At 38.1% G+C, this 17872-nt stretch overlaps 1 protein-coding gene across 3 annotated transcripts in view; it reads left to right on the plus strand.

The window, feature by feature from the left end:
• Window positions 1-2755: 2755 nt before the first annotated feature.
• The window catches only part of SPATA7 (spermatogenesis associated 7), a 31054-nt gene continuing 15937 nt past the window's right edge, over window positions 2756-17872 (plus strand). Inside the window, exons 1-4 of one of the 3 annotated variants that reach the window (XM_015865376.3) lie at window positions 2756-3122; window positions 10863-10949; window positions 12067-12159; window positions 12953-13000. In XM_015865376.3, the coding sequence (XP_015720862.1) occupies window positions 2954-3122; window positions 10863-10949; window positions 12067-12159; window positions 12953-13000 (397 nt within the window). In that variant the 5' untranslated portion in view covers window positions 2756-2953. Of the gene's footprint in view, window positions 3123-3250; window positions 3619-10862; window positions 10950-12066; window positions 12160-12952; window positions 13001-17872 lie in introns of those variants that run through there. The other 2 variants (XM_085550519.1, XM_085550518.1) reach the window with 2 other exon arrangements.

The following is a 17872-nucleotide window of genomic DNA, read 5'->3' on the forward strand; positions in this document are numbered from 1 at the left end:
ATAGAAGTACAAAGGTTGGAAAAGATGACAAAGATCATCGAGCCCCATGACCAACCTATCATCATCATGCCAATAAGCCATGTCCCTCAGTGTCACAGCTACCCATTTCTTGAACAGCTTCAGGGATGATGCTCTACTACATCCCCAGGCAGCCTATGGCAATAGGCCATAATTACCACTCTTTCTGAGAATATTTTTTTTTCCTTTTATCACAGCAAATCTGAATGTCCCCTGGCTCAGCTTTAAGTCATTCCCTCTCATCCTGCCACTGTTATGTAGGAAAAAAGGGCCAAACTCCACCTCGCTACAACCTCCTTCCAGGAAATTGTAGAGAGTGGTAAGGTCTACCTAGATGATAAACTGGGGAGATGTAGTTTGCAAGTAGGTGATAGTAAACCCTTCAAACATAAGAACAGGTGTCCTTCTAGACCTTCCACTGTGACTCCTCCTGCTGCTCCCATCCTCCCCAGTGCAGGCACACTTTAAAACCATTTTGTATGCTAAAGTTTCAAGGAAAATGGGAAAATGCCCTCCTGAGAAAGACAGCCAACAACATTCAGTGCTGTGTTTCTTGTTTTCAATTTGGAAGAGGACAACATTTATAGTTTTCAATACGCTATTTCTTTGACAATGGTCTCTGCAGCAATTCATTTATTTTTGAACTTACTGTGATAGATCAAAATCCATGACCAATTAAATTTATTTTAAGGCTTATTTTTATTTAGTATATGTTGCAGGACTTAACGTGTGAGCACACTGCAATATATATGGGTTAGCTTTTAATTACATACACTCTTAGAGATCAAATAAAGCCAAAGAGCAAAAGCCTGTGAGTCAGACCAGTTACAAACACATAGAGCTCTGGTATATGTTGCTATTGGAGGTCAAAAACTTCAGAGCTGGGGTGTTTCTAGGATGCTTCTGATCGAGGGGGAAATAGTGGAAATTGCTACGTTCCCACAGTGTTGCCTAGAAACCAGCAGAACAGTGTTTCTAAAAACACTCACTCACATTTGGGAGTTGTAATTATCTACAAGGTGGAAGAAAACATATGAACAATGGGAAGGACACTATGAGAAATACATAATTAGGGTCAGAAAGAGCAGCCTAGTTACTATGCTTTGAGAATGATACACTGGGAATTCAAGAACCAGAATTTCTGAATTCAAACAATGAAACAAAAAGTATTTGAAAAGTATAAAGATATTGCTATGTCTAGCTCATTCGAAAGCAACAAAAACAAAACAAACAAAAACGAGAGATCTTTTCAGTAGCATGATCTCTGTAGTCAATACACAACATTACAGCTACTGCCCAGGACACCACACAGCAGTGAGATCTCACACACCTAACATTCTCTGCAGTATCATCAAGTATCTGAAATCAACACTGCTTTAAGACAATCCCTACCTCCACAGTTACTGATGTAACTCTGTGAATTATTACAAAGAAGTCTAAGTACTGAGACACAGCAACTAAGGTTTCCTGAAGCCCTATCTCCTAAGTTCTAATTTTACAAGCAATCAAAAATCTGCTTTAGGGAAAGGGAAAGAGAAATAGTACTTGGGTTCAGGGCTTTCTGGATTTGCACTTTATGCATGGAGGAGTCAACTTATCAAACACTATTCATGACATCATTGTCTTCACACCAGAAGAGATATCAGAGAAAGAAAAAAATGCTTCTAAATGATTTGTTTTAGCAACAAACAAACAAACAAACAAAAAAGAAAGCTATTTTGTCATCTAACAGTTGGTGAAAGTTGACATAGCATGGGAGCAGACACTATAAAAAACAATCAGGAAGATGAGTTGGAATGAGGATCCAGGGAGGCTTGTATTTCCTCTCCTGACCCCTCTTAGACAAACTTAAAAACAATTAGAATTACAGATGATTTTACAGAAAGCAGTATCAGACTGTCAAAATGATCACTATGATGTGGAGAACAAGAACTAAGGCTATTTCCAAAGAGTACTTCACACAACTAATGTGTGTGTGAACCCAGCAAGAACTAGGGGTTAACAAGAAACTTCAGCTATGCATCCAACATTCAGTAGTTGACTACTCAAAAGTTTTCTGAACTATTTGGTAAGCACTACTTTCACGCAAAGCATACAGCAGTACTTAGGGTTTCATCCAGCATGACTATATCTGTTTCTGTGACCTACTGGGAGTTTGAAATGAGGATGAAATAAGGCTCTTGTTCATCACTGGCAAAAATGCATAGCTAAGGTTGCTGACTGCGATGAAAAACAGCGTTTTGTAGCTGAGAATTCGCTCTACCAGTGTTTCTGTGTTCTTTGTATCATCTATTGTAGTTTCCATGGAGATAAATAGGAGACACTACTTTTGGAGTGACTATGTAAAACCAAACCTATCACTTCTTCAAAAAGTTAGAAACAAGCACATCAGCATTAATACATACATCAATGATACGATCAAATACTGCTTTTCAACATTTGCTGCTGTGGAACTGTTCTTTTGAAAGAGTGAATTTCTTCACTGTAACACACTGGGAATACTCCAGCTTCTCTTCTCTCTTCCAAAAACAAGAGTAATTTTGCTTAAAACACTCATTGGTACCAATTATTTTGTTACTTTCAGTCAGGTTGCAAGCAGGTTTAAATAATTACTGTGGATTCCACAGAAGAAGCAAAACTTTGGAGTGTAACACATTGCTTAAAGATTCCTGTGCCAGCAGTGATTCACCTTTATCCAGCTCACGTTACATGAGTTACAACAACGAATGTAAAAAAACTGACAGCAGCGCAACGTGGATGGGAGCCCCAGGCCCAGGAGAGGACCCAGCTCGGGGATCGAGGGCTCCCGACAGCGCTGCTTCCCAAAGGCGGAAGTTAGTGCAAGCAGACCCCATGCTGTGACCGGGGCCGGGGACAACCGCCCTCCGAAGCCGCGGCCTGGCCCTGCCCCACCCGGCGCGACGCTCCCGACACCATGGAAACAGCGGAGGCCGCCGGGCCAGGCCACGTCTCTCCGAGCCAGACTCAGGGCCCCGCCCCGCTCGGCAGCGGCGGACGTAGAGCCGCTGCTGCCTTGAGCAGAGCGTCGAGCTCTCCCAAGAGCATGGGGGTGAGGATGGAGAGCGACGGCAGGCGGAGCCAAGGTGCGGGGCCGGGGGGCAGCGGGCGGGGCCTGGCGGCGTTGGGGCGCGCTGCGAGACTGCATTGCTCGGCCTTCCCAGCCGGGGGGTGCTGGGGCGCGGCTCTCTGTTGAGTGGGGACGGTGCCGGGCGGGTCTGTTCGGGTGTCAGGGTAGTAATGGCGGCGGTGCTGCCGGGGACCGAGCCCGCAGCCTGCCCCGCCGTGGCCGGGACCGGTCCGGTTCGTGTTGAGTTGGGCCGTTCAGAGCCGTTAGGGCATCTGCCCGCAGGGACCACGACTCGGCAGCGGCCTCCAGGAGGGTGAGGGGCTAAAGGTTTAACCTAGAAACGTGGCCGCTAAAGCGACCGCCTTGCAGGCAGCATCGTTGCGCTGATTCTGTTTTTTAACGGCGCTCAGCGTTGCTGTCTCAGTGCGGTATCGGATGGGCAAAGAGCCGCCTCGTTGTCAGTCTGAAGTTCTGTGCCCTTTGGGATCAACATTTGTTCTTTTCCAAAGCTGGTACGGCTCTGAACTGTCCTTTATACTGCGGAGTTTTTCGTTGTTGTTTGTTTTTATGTGTGTGTGAGCAGAATTCCACTATTGGGCTTGGGCCAGGTGATCTGCTGCCCTTCTGCTGCTGTGATTCTGTATGATTCTGTAATTCCTTACCCAGATTTAATCATCTGTGGGCTGCCGTTGTGCTCAGTTCCTGCAAATACTCATAGAGACATTTGTCATTTGCGAAATAAAAACAGGCATAAACATGAAAAAAATGCTAGCATGATCTAGCTCCAGCTCTTGGAAAGTATCTGAAGTATTTTTAGATATGAACTTGATGGCATGAATGGTATAAAACAGTGGTAGGAATTACTCAGTGCTGTGCAGTCAAAATTGTACACAGCTGTGTCAGGTCAGATCTAGTGAGATAACATTTCACATTGCATCTTTGTGGTGTCAGATCAAGTCTTTGGAGTTGGTGACAGATGTCGCTCCAGATGATGTCTGGTATCAGAGTAGGGTTTTAACATGAGGTCTGTTACTACATGGGAACTTCTGGGCAAAAACTAGGACCTTCTGCATCCATATATGTATGTATAATGTTCTTGCAGTTTCTGTTGAAGACATTCCCCTTCACTGCGTGAAGACAGACTGTCATGTTCTTCACTGTTCATGTTCTTGATTCTCAAAGTATTTTTATGAACAATCATAATCTGTTGACTGTAAAAACAGAATAAGTAAAATATAAGATCTAAATTTCATTCAGGTTGCAGAAGCTTTGAAAGAATGACCCTCACTGTCAATAAAAAAAAAAAATAAAATCATACAAAATAATTCAAATTAGGAAATAATCATCTCTTTAAATGCTAAGCTATTGTTTGAATGCTTAGGAATGTATCACATTGTTTTGCCTGAGCAAAATGGGCAGAACAGCCCTCCACGTGCTTACAGGCAGTTTGTGAAAGAGGCAGAACAAATATCTGTATTCTGTATGAGATAGTTGTGTCCATATAATGTCTGTCCAGAACAATTCTTGTTGTTATACACAACAATCAACTTAGTGATACCATTCTGAGTCTTCAAAAGTTGACCAAAGAAGAAATGACATACGGTTGAACCATAACGATACGTTTTAACTGAACGTGGCAAATGTTAATTGCTGACCATAACTTTTTACCAAATTAAAACCTTGTCTCAGCCAGTCATTTAAACCTGTCATTAATTTACCCATTGGTAAAGTAGTCTACTCAGTGACTTTTATTCACGTAGTATGACTCATCCCGTCTTCATTGAGGAAATAGTTTAAAATTGTTGTAGAACTGAAATACCTAATAGGTCCAATTTCATTGAAGGTTTCTGGCATGCTTCAAATGAAGTATGTGCTAAAGTAGCAGAATTCAAATCATTAACCCTAGTTGCTCCAGATCATACTCTGCAACGTTACCTGCAACTCAACGAAGCAAGAATTCTCTGATGTGTTCTGCACAAGGCCAGCTGTGCCTTTTTGGTTAGAAATATGGGTAAGTGGAAGATAAAATACTGATGGAGAGGGAATTCCTTGTAGGCACAAGTTAAAAAAGATCAAGAGGCCTTTTGTGTCTGTACACTATAAACTGAGTAGAGTGTGTTTTTCTCTCTATATATATGCATGTCGACTTGTACGTGATACCTGCTAATGGGGAAAATTGTAATATTTTTCAAGAATTCATTAAATAAGACTCAAAAGAGCCTGTTTTAAGGCTATTATTTTGTTTTATTTCTTTAATCAGGAGGTTTTGAATTTTGAAATATTTTTGTTGAATAGTTTTAATTTATGCAAGAAACTGTTACACTATTAGTTAAGATAATGTAAAGAATTGAGAGACCCAAGTCTTGCACATTGAGAGTAGATGTAAAGAAGAGGTTTTGTGTAATCCAGCAGAGTAAGCATATAAATAGCACCTATCTAATTAATGGCTTAGAAGATTATGTATGGTGTGCGTGTCAGGGAATGGTTCATTGAATTACTTTCATAATATTTTGCCTCTGACACAAATGATCACGTGCAAAATTCAAATGGAACATTAGGATCTTCATTTTAAAATTGGAATATTGTAGCCTTATTCATCACATTTTACTTCAGAAAAACTGGGAAACAGCGACAACACATTTATTTATTTATTTATTCATTTCTGGTTGATTCTCTACTTTTAAAATAAGTCTTAAATGTGGTGTTGTAGAAGGCAGCTTTACACCTAAGACTTTGTGTTCTCAGGATTCATGGGAGATTTTCTTTGTAATTGAAACCAGAAGCAGTTCCAGGAGTCTTTTGCTTAGTTTTCACAAACAGGAAGAAAAGTAACATGTTATTAAGTCATTATGAAGGGCTCAGTTTTACCTCTCATACTTTTCAGATAGAATTGAACACTATCAGTGCATTCCATAACCAGCTGACTATGAAAATGTTACCTTTTGTGATTGTACCGCCTGTCTTCCTGAAAAAGGAGTCTGTAGGTTTATCTCTACTGTCTGCCAGCCTTTTCTTCTTTCTGGTCCTGAATTTGTTAAGCAATTTCACCCAGCTGTGAGTAAGAAGTAGGAGTCTTAGTGTTTACTGTGTGTCTATGTTGTATTCATATGGACAACTTTTGCAGCATGAAGAGTTCATGGATATTTTGATTTAAATGTTCTCATAGTACCAAAAAGGTAAAAATCTACTTAGCGGGTCCAAATTTCACTCCTTTAAATATGACCTTTTCAGAAACGTTAGATTTAGATGCTTGAAGGAGTTGCCTCCACTCCTGATATATTTAGGATTTCACACTCCTGTTCATGTGTACAGTGTTAGTGCTGCAGAATGCTGTTAGCATGTACAGAGTTAGCAAATGAATCTGTAGCAGGATTCACTGAAATGATCACTAAACTAGCCAGGAAGGGTGATAGAGAATCCTTGGCTTCTGGTAAGTTTGTGGCAGAAAGCCACTTCTGTGTGTAGTTTCTGGAGTTACCCACTTGGGCAGAGATGTCTGGCTGGCTTTATTTTAGAGTATTCAGGCACTGGGAAGGAAGAGAAGAGGAACTAGTAGTGGAAAAGGCAGCAGCTCAAAGCCTTTAGAAGTTAGGGTAGTGGATATTGTGTTTGCATAGCATTTTGAATGTCCTCTGGGAGATCAAATTGTCACATCTCACATGAATGCTGCAGTTTCAGTCCATTATAGGTGCTTTCCAGCCAAGAGGCCACTGTGCATCAGGGAATGCAAGAATCTTTGAGCCACAAAAAAATCCAATACATGAAAGGGTGGTGGCCTTGGCTGAGTGATGGGCATGTTCCACTGGGACAGCTGGGGAGACCTGAGGTCTAAATCTACATAGGGCTTGGGGTTGTTTCAACCTCAGATCAATAAATTGCTTTTACAGAAACACAGAGCTCACACAAATCTATACAGTTAGGTGGAGGGCTTGTGGCTTCTAGTCCTGCATGTAGGTGCCTGTACTCAATATTTCCCCTCAGGTCTCTGTATTTTTATGAGTTGTCTATTAAATAACAACTCTTTGTAAGGTAAAGGTGACTAGATTGAATTTTTTTCAGTATTTTTGATTTGCTGTATCTGAAGCATAAAAACAGCAGGTTAATAGATGTGTTTAAATCCTTCCTATGAGAATGCTGTAATGAAAGACTGGCAATCTTTTCTGTATCTATTAATGTTCTAGATCTGAAATTATAGAATCAGCAAAGTTGGAAAAGACCTGAATCCAGTCCAACTGTTCACCTATTACCAATAGCTCCCACTAAACCATGTCCCTCAACACAACATCCAGTTGTTCCTTGAACACCCACCATTATTTTTGCTGTTGTCGTTTTGTTAGGTTTATGTTTGATAACTAAAAAAATCCCACCTTCTTTATTTTTCGTTTGGGTTTTTCTTTTCTTTTTTTTGTTTGTTTTTCACTTATCTAAGCCTTCAATTGTAGTTAGTCTTTGCTACTATGTAAATAACTTTGAAAACAAAAACTGAATTGAAACGAACACCTGCTCAAGTCAGTAGACAAGTATCCTGTGAGACATTTGAATCCTAACATTCTACCTCGCTTCAGTTGTTTTGAACTAACAATAAAATAAGTCTCCCCACATACCAGGTTCTCTATTTTCTTCTCTGGCTTAAGCAATTTAAGAGAACAAATTCAAAGCTGTTTTGAATTTCAGACTGCAGGTTTATGGGGTAAAAATGTAAGCTGAACTTAATGTAGCAATGATAAATGCAGTTGAATGTCTACATGAACAGTCCCAGATCCTAAGTAAACAAAAGTTTACTTACTCCTTACTGCTTCAGTAGCTCTGACCATTGCTTATTTCAGTCAAATTGGTATCTTTGAGGCATTTGTCTGTAAAAAGAAGGTGTCAGTGAGTTCTGTGAGACGAGGCGGTTCACAGAGACTCAAACATCCTCTTTAATGGAAGTGTTACAGAAGTGTCTCCACCACTTCATTTGGTGCAAGGGACAGAGAGGGTGGGATGTAGCACTACAGGTATGTGTGCTTGTGTGCTCTGCCCACAGTCGGAATACTAGATGAGCCTATGAGATATTTCTTCCTCCTGACACTTTCTGACAGCGTTTCTTTCTTATTTAATAATGATGCAGGATGTTGGGGTAGGAGAGAACTTATTATTCCTCCCCCCCCTCCTCCTTTCCCCTTCCTCCCGACTCTGTAACACATGAATTGCATAGGGCAGAAGGAGCCAATGCAATAGTTCTTTCCATACAGCTTATCCGTGTTGCCATCTGCTGGTGATGCGAAGTAAGTGAACGTGTCAGAATCCTCACATTTTTCTTCTAGTGCTGAATAGAGATTTACTTCCATCTACAGACAGTGCAAGCAACAGTTTCTGAGTGGATCTGATTCTCTTTAACTCAGGACAGAGGCATTAAGCTTATCAGAAATGAACCATCTGCCGTTACGAGAACATCCCCTTGCATTTTTAAGATGCCCATATTTACCTCTACAACACTTGCACACAGAAATTAGTTAGAGATGACCTTATAGCTGTTAATCTCATGGTATCAAGTGTCATCTAGAATTATTACTTGGCACTGAATGCAGAAAATACAGGAGGTTTTTTAGGTTATTTTGAGCAACTGTGAGTGAAAACCTTCAGATTTTCATGTGCCTGTTGAGATTACATTTCTGGCTTATATATAGCTTACACATTTTCCTTTTTTTAATCATCAGGACAATATTTTATTTACCAAAATGTTATAATCAAACACTTAACTCTTTCAAAGGACTTCCATTCTCTAAAAATGTGAGCACTGTAACTTCAGGAGGTCGTGATTTTCAGGACAGTTATCCAACTAGGTTGTGAGTACCACTTTGGTGTTACACTGCAAGAGAAAGGTAATCCATAAATAGGAAAGTAAGCCATTATTGACCAGGGTATGTAATCATTACAGAGGCAGTCATTCTAAACCTGATAAATTCTTGCTATATGCTTGGAATGCTAATACTTTTATAGTCTTGCTTGCCCATGTATGTTTAAATTATAAATAGAGACTAGGGGGAATTGTACCACAAGCAGATTTTAAAAGAGCAGATTGAAATGGGTGTAGAAGAATGTTTCCCTTTGGCTTCAAAGAAGATATCATACCTTAAGAACAGTTTCAGGCTAGCACTGAAAAAATCTGTGATAGCACATTTCCTTTGTTCTGCCTTCCTGGCACCTCCCATCAGAAGGGGTGGGAGTGTTGTGCCTGAAGACACCATGTCAGAGCTGGAGCTGTGTAAAGGCAGGCTTTTCTGAGTGTGGAACTCTCATGCTATTTCAAAACTGGTACAAGTTGTGCTTTGCAACTGTGGGAATCGACAATGTTAATTCAGACATGACAATGTCCTAAGAAAATATTAGGTAAAAATCCACATACGTTAATCATTTTCATTTTATTTATTTATTTTTTACTTAAGCTAATCCTAATCACTTGAAATTTAGTACAACATGTCTTTCTATAAAGTCTTTGAGGAAATGATATTAAAAAAAATATTGAGAATAATTTATTTTGATGTGATCTCTGCCAACTAATAGTTGGACAGCATCTCATGCAGCATGTTTAAAAGCAACATTTAAAGCTGCGCTATGACACACTATAGTGATATTCATAGCTTTAACAGTACTGTTTTATACTCATAACTGTCACATAACAGTGGGAAATGAAGATAGAGAGGATGGAAAGCAAAGTGCTGGGCAGAGGTAAAAAGAGAGTAAAAAGCTATGAAAAGTGGAATTAAGGGGCTGTTAAAAACATGGCTTAAGCCTGGCTACGTCTTTCAGCATAATTTCTTGCACTGTGCAGTTATTCTGTACAGATGCCTGCCTTTGCTGATCCAACTGAAGCCCAGACAGAAAGATTCCCACTCTCCTCATTTGTTTTAATTTGTACTCTGAGCAGGGTCTTGGAAACCATGAAAAAATGCTTTGTATGTGCTAGTATTTGAAACAGCAGTGCACCTACCTTCTGTTACAATTTGTTCTAAAAATGCTATGAATTCTAAATTAAATTGGATGTGTATTTTAAATCATAGGTCACCTTACAGACAGTGGTTGTGAGCCTGACATTGCTACTTCCCTCCAACCCCCCCCTCCGCTCTCCCCCCCCCCCAAGGGATTTCAATTCACATTTTTGTATTTCGGGACAATTGGATGTTTATGTTTTGTCAGTATCTACATTTGTTTAGAGGGTTTTCAGTCTATAAACTGACAGAAGATGGAATAGCAAACCAAATTCTTTTTGCATTAACAGTAACAGATATTTGAAAGAGCATGTCCTTATTAGTAGGGTGGTTTGTCGCACAAATGTAATTAGTTTCTTTTGAATCTATTAAACTCTTGAGTTTCATACTAAACACAATCTTTATCTACATACAGAATTTCTTACACATTAATTGTTTGATGTAATGATAAAATTCAATCAATAAACATTTAAATTAGAGTTTATCATAGCTACATAACCTTGGCTGAGTCTCTGTGCAGTCTAATGACTAATGTTCAGGTTGAAGTGATCTAAAGGTCTCTTAAGCTGCTTAAGCCCTTGAACCAGTAGATGTTTTACAATCGTATTTTGGCATCTTTATTAAGTTACTTAGTTATGCTGTTGTATTCTAGGGTAATGAAGACTTTTCATCTAGGAAAAAGTGTGCTACAATAACTGAATAATTCTTTGGGGAATTATATTTTTATTTATTTTGCTTGTCTGTCAGAATGTGTATTTTCTCATTTCTAACTGTTTGACATTTAGTTAAAGTGCTTGAATACCCAGCTGTGGTCATTCCCAGATGTGGTCCAGCAAGCCCATTTAAAGGACAGCTAAGTACTAAAAGTAATGGTAAGTAACACACTTTCTTTCATTGAAAGGCTGTTAGGGTTTTTCTGTGTGAATTAATTGCATTCATGATCAAAATGCTGGAGTCAGAAGTTGGACTTGATGAACCATGTGGATTCCTTCGAACTCAGAATATTCAGTGATTCCATGGGCATTTACACTGAGCTCTATTGGTTAAATTTAATAGTACTTAAAATTACTACACGATATTGATTTTTTTTTATTATTTTTGCCTGGACTGTTACACTAGCTAGAAATAATTAGGAACACATCTGCATTAGCTGGAATAGGTAGAATTACTACTTGGAGGAAATGTTGAATTCAAACCTGTTCCTTTGCACGTAGTTGCTGGGATAGGATAGGATAGGATATGTTTCTGTGCCATCTCAGACTCTTTTTTAGAAAGAGCTGGTTAAAAAGGAAATTTCCATGCTGACATTTTCCAACTTCAGCTACATCAGTAACTATTTGTCAAGCTGATGGCTCACTGTGGGGATAGGGGGAACACCAACAAAGGAGCTAAGATAGTTTCCTGTTATACTGGCAGGTTAGGCAAACTGGCTTCCACTGAACAGAGAAGCACACAGTAATTTTGAGTTTGTAGCTTCTGCCTTCTGCAAACACTGAGTGTTCCAGAAACACTACTAGATGTAAACTGGTGCTGCAGTGGGAGTAGGAAAAAATGACCTACTGCTCAGAGAAGTGCTTTTTCCACAATGCTGCTTCTCTGGAGGTGTCAAGGCCAGGCTTGATGGATCCCTGGGCAGCCTTTTTTAGTGGCTAGCAACCCTGTCCACTGCAGGGGAGCTGGAATGAGATGATCCTTAAGGTCCCTTCCAACCCCAAGCCATTGTATGATTCTGTGAAAGCTTAAGTGGAAGTCTGTCAAAAGCACAATGTTGTAACTGGCTCATAGAAAAGCAGAGTTTTATCTCCATACTTGATACAGGATAAAAGTTAAGAGCAAAACCACCTTAATGTTCTTTTGGCTTTTATTTTTACTGGTCAGGTGTCCAGCTGTTATTGGAAATATGGGCTTTTATATTTGAATTGCAGTTAATAACTTCAAAGTCAGAATATTCTTTTACCTGCTTTATAATGTTAATTTTAATCTTAATAGCTTTCTGCATCGACTCCTCCCCAAGTCTGACAAACCAGTACCTGATCAGAGACCACTTGATGTTTCATTATAACAGAATTCTTTCAGCCAAAGGTAAAAATTGCATATATAAATAATTTCCACTTCTAGATTTATCTCATTTTTCAGAATAGGCTTATATCAAAGGGTTGTCAGAAGCCTAATTTTTTTTTTCCTGTTTTGTGCTCAGAGTGATGTCAGCAAGAAGATACAGCTTTTATGTAGTAATACTTAAGTGATATTAGGATCGAAAGTTTTGTATGAAAACCTTTTCTCTTGAGCGCTACCAAAGTTACAACTTTATTTAAGGGTACTTTGTGCTGTATTCTCTTCATTCAGCAGTAGTGCTGTAATAAAACAGGATACTGAGATAAGCATATGGAGATAACCTCAAGAGCAAATATTCCAAACTTATTTTACAAATGATTACAGAACATTTTCAGTTAAACTAAGGCCACTGACTTTTTTTTTGTCTGTATATAGCTGTTAGTGTCTATATTTTTATTTTTTCATTGCATAAACTTGTTCTGGGGATTTAAGTCCAAGAAATATTAATGTTCAGGCTTGGCAGAATGTACTGAGTGTTTAAATTCAGTGCAGAGAATTTTGCAATAATATGACTTATGTGATAAAAGGTTTTTGAATACCTCCCAAAGCACTGTACTTTCTTTCAAGCTATTTTCAGAAACAGTGTTTTGGATGTGCTTATGCTAATTTTCCTATCATTTCTCCATTTCTTACTGTATTTTAAAATAGTGAAAAATATGCTTTATTCTAATTAAATTAGCGTATGTCCTGTTTTATTTTTTATTTTTTAGCCATGACAAACACTAATAGTGAATTGCATCCATTTTTTTTCTATTTTTAGCCTCTGTAGACTGTTCACTGCCCAGAAGTAGGCTGAGCAGCATTAAACGTGAGTATCTGATACAGTAATTCTGCAAAAGCTTCTGTAAAACTAACCTAACAAAGCAAATGCCAGGTGAATGGGAGAACAACCATCAATGATGCATATTTCTATATGCTTGTTTCTTCAGATTTTCTTATCCTGCTCCTATCTATTCATAGGATTCTGTGGTGAATGTAATATCAGTGAGATGATCATAGTTTATCAGTGATTAATTAATTCGACTTAGGATCATAACTAATTTTACTTAGGATCCTTTTCTGCACAGTCAGTGGAGCAGAAGAGAAATGTAGTAATTTCTCCCTTATTTCTTGTGATACGATGTAAGCTTAGACTTTCATGAAGAGTGCTTATGAGTACAAGGTTAAGAGAAATTGGGGAACTGAAACTAAAACATGCTGTCCTTTTGACAGAAAGTATAGTCAGCCACAAATGCCCATCACAGCAGCCTGAATGCAGTCACTTTTTCTGAGAGTTGCCTCATTTCTTAATGCTGATGAAATGTGTCAGTACTGTAGTTTTTCTTTGTTTTAGCTGAAGAGGAATACTTTCAAGTCATTGACTTAAGGAATATGAATTATCAAGGAGTGATGGATAGCAGCTGTTGGTTAAAATAACAAAGATGTATTTCTGCTATCTGAAATCTTTTTTTCTAATCCAATTAGAGAAAGTTCTTTTTTCTCCAATTCAGTATTCAGTTACATCTGCTAAGATACTGGAAAAAAATTAAAGCGTTTATTTGGGATAGAAAGATAAATCTTTTCTGAGTAGTATACTTTTTAAATCTCAAATCCAGACAAACCAAAGTGATAATGCTTTGCTAAGTGATTAGAGTAACCAGAGCTTATGTAGAAAATCACTCATCCTTTTGGCAGAAAGACTTCAGCGTTTTGTTAGATTTATTTTTTTTTTCCCATTACTTTTGCATAAGGAGTTGAGAGTGAATGAGGCAACAGGCTGCTTTCAAAAGGTGCAGCACAATTAGGAACTGTATTACAGGGCTATCTGTAGTTTATGGATTGAGATAACTATTATTGTTCCATCACTTTTCGGGTCTTTCTAAACATCAGCAAATGCCAGATCGTTTTAGTCTGTTTTCTTTGCAGATAAAATGCTCCCAAGCTTGTGTGTTTCACACCAGCATGAGTTGCACAGAATGAGTTCATTTTGGAAAATAATTATACAGCTTTAACATTAACAGATAATTATCACAGGTGTAGCAGGTGTGCTCTGTAGTGAAGACATTTCCATTTTAGGTAGTAGGCTTTTTTGCACTATGTTTCAGTTTATCTTTCTTATTCTAGAGTCTGACTATGTAACTGTGTCCTACGAACAGACAGAATATTAATCTCTTATACAGAGTGTGATGGAAACATTTCACCTTTGTTGCTGCTTTAGTTTTTATCCATCTGTCCAATAGGTGCATTAAATTTCATTAACCTGCTCTTTCAACTATTTTCAATCTACACTAGAAAAAGCTGATGGTGGTTTTTATCTTATTAACCATGGTTGCAACCAAGACGGCTCTAATTTTTTTTTCTTACCTGTTTTCTTAATAGTTTTGTTGTCTGACTGAGATGTTACTTTTTATAAGCAGTTAAGAAATTATTACATAGGCTGAAGTTTCTGCAGACTTGGCAAAGGTATATTCTGTAATGGCACATCTACTTTCAATTTCTTGATTACTGCTCTTACAGCCTTCAAGGTGGATAAGGTACTCAGGCCTCCCTTGGCCGGTATGTGCAGCGTTTTTAGAAACTGCTGGTATTTAGGATGAAATTGAAAACTTTATAAATTAATTTCGTACCTAAGATTAGATGCTTGGTTTGTGGTTTTGGCTTTTTTTCCCCCCTACTGTTATAAGCATTATTTATTCTTCAGAATCATAGATTTCAGTACTATTCTAATAATGCAGCCAAGTACAAGGTGTCCAGATACTAAGCTTAATGCTAGGTATCATTTATTGGTTCTCTGTTCATAAAAGGGGGATATTATAAAGCATGCTGGGGAGATGACAGCTAGTACTCAGGTAGCAGTATTGAAAATAGAGCTATTGAAAATCTGCTCGTGAATTAAGTACACAACAGGATTTGGAGAATGTTTTCAAACCAGTGTATTTTTTCTTACTGAAGAAGGGACACACCATCCTCAGATGCAACACCAGTGTGACTATCAGCCATACTGATAGTGTCACTTGGATCACAGAGTTTACAGCCTTATTCTTCACATAGTTCTGTGCCTGTCATTGCCTCAATTGAAGCATAGTACTGCTTTTCTCTTTAAAAAAATATGGCGAAGGGGAATAAATTTTCAGTTTGAAATGTTCAGATCTATTAATAGCATAGAGTTGCTAAATGGAATTCCTGAAGATAGTGTTAAAAAAAAGCCCCTAAAAATATGCATCAAGTATAGCTAAAATAGCAGGTGAGTATTTCCCTTTGGGGTTGTTGCCATGAATCAGTTGTTAGTGTTTAAGAATTAAACATGATACTGTAGCTGGCATGCTCCCTGGACACTAAATGTGTACTGTCCTTAATGCGGCTTTAGTTTCCACTGTTCTTTTCCTGGTATCTTAGCTGGCAGCAAAAAAGGCAAGCTGCCATGCAACTGAGCTCTCAGTGAACATGTTCCTGTGTATTAGATCAGCCTTATTAACTTAAAATAGTTGTTAAAATGTGAAACTTATTGACATGTGAAACTTCTATGTTCAGAATTAGTCCAAGCATGTTGATTGATACCGGTGGCCATTAGAAGTCTGTGGTTATGGAATTTGTGCCAGAAAAGTTGATGTAAGCTGTGCCAAGTAAGACAGCTGCTGCTACACATGTCCAGTTCCTAACAGTCCTGTCTTTTCAATCCATATGTTTAGAGGTTTTTCCACGAGTATATTGATAGCACAGCCTGAACCCAGTGATTAGTGTGCTTGGAATGCAGGTCTCTTTGATACTAAGGGGGTGAAAAAAATAAAAATAATAAAATAAAAAAAAATAATAATAAAAAGAAGAAAGGAGCAGCATTTTCACAGTTTCAGTCTACACAGGCTGCTGTACAGTGCATCCCACCAGCAGGAGTAACAGTGAGATTCTGTATGAAGACCCTGTATGGATCAGAGGTGAATGGATTCAGGATGACATTGCATTTCTAGCCTCTCTGAAATTCTTCAGATGTATTCAAGTCTCACTGTTAGGCTTTACTTGGAAGCTTTAACAGTGACCAAATTCTGCCGTTAGCAGCATTGCCAAGCAGTGTCATGTTTCTTAAGTAGATCATCTGATGCAAATATTGTTTTTCTGAGTAACATTCTATTTGATATAAGTAAGGCTATAGGTGTCAAGTCCTTACCAAATCCTTTATACTCTTTCCTCATTGTGATTCCTCCTTTATTTGATAAAACAGAATTACCGATAATGGATATGTAGAAGGACTGCAGAATCAATAAGTTGTGAAATCTGAAATTTGTGTTATGAAATTTTTAAATTTAAAATTGTGAACTTCCTACCAATAGCAAAACTCAGTTTGAATTTGATGAGAAGTCACCCCAGTTACATAAAACATGTTGTGTTGGGGATTTCTGCTGTTAGGAAGGTAATGCTAAAAATGCATATGGAAGGAAGAACTTGTGTGTAGCCATGATACTACCTGGTCAAACAATGAGGTTGATGTTTGCACTATTGATCTAGGAGAATTTATAAGGGGGGAAAAATAAGAAGTGTGTTTTTGTAAAAACAGTTGATATAAAGACATTGCAGGAATTCTCGATGCTTTTGAGATACCCCGTTCAATGAGCTACAGAAACATTTAATTGTTTGCCTTGGCTTATTTACATCAGTAATTAAATGTCTTGAAGGTTAAATCCACAAAGTGTACTGTAATGTGACATATGATAAATTTAGAGATTGGAAATTCAGAGCTAAGGACAACCACTTGCATTCCAAATCATAGTGTCCTCTTTAAGCACAAACCTTTCAAGCTGCTTAGGCGTGTGATATGTATGATTTCTTTTTTCCTTTCATGTTTATGGCATTCATTTTATAATTCTAAGTGTGGGTCTAGGAGCACTGCTGCGGCCTAGATTTAAAGGAAGAAAGAATCGAGTATGCAGAGGGAGTATTCTAGCAGAGAAACACAACAGTCTGATCTCCAGTTTCTGAGTGTAGTGTAAACTTTGTGACAAGGGTATTTGCCTCAGCAAAAGTGTTAGTTCTATGAGAGTCTGGTTGGAGTTTTATAGTTTACTCTTTATACAGAATGCTACAGTTTAACCTCTGAAATTTATAGTTTTTCTTATGCCTACTCTCAATGCTAGTAGAACTGAGATAACAGATTCATGGAGTGGATAGAATAAGTTATGGAATTTATTTAGTTTTTCAGACTGAATTTATCGGATGTACAAAAATTACTACTTTATTTATCATCTAATGCACTGTTCTCTTTATTATGCTGTAAATCTTTGTCATGGTTTTAAGCACAGCAGTAATGAGATACATTAATCTCAAAGTCTTCTACAAGGCTTAAAAAGAAACTTGTGCTATTTGGGTCTATAGACAGTGTTTCTAATATCTAAATACTTAGCGTACTGTTTTTAAAGAAATAAAAAACTTATTTTTCTTCTTTTTTCTTTGTCCCAAAATACCTTGTGTCTCGAGCTTTTTCTTTATTTTCAAATATGACACACTTCTGGTGCCAATATACAAAGTTATTTGCAGTGAAACTGTAAGTTCCTATTAACAAGTTCAGTTTATATTTACTTTCTGCTACTCTATGACAGTATTTTAAAGGCATCCTGTGAAATTTAGATTATTAACTTCACTGAAACTAAAGAAGCTGTGACTGTAATTAATTTGAAGCAGAAGCTGTCTAGAACAGCGTAGAATCTTTCCA

The sequence above is a fragment of the Coturnix japonica genome, chromosome 5 (assembly GCF_054131305.1).
Source record: "Coturnix japonica strain WE chromosome 5, WE-NBRP24, whole genome shotgun sequence".
Taxonomy (NCBI): Eukaryota; Metazoa; Chordata; class Aves; order Galliformes; family Phasianidae; genus Coturnix; species Coturnix japonica.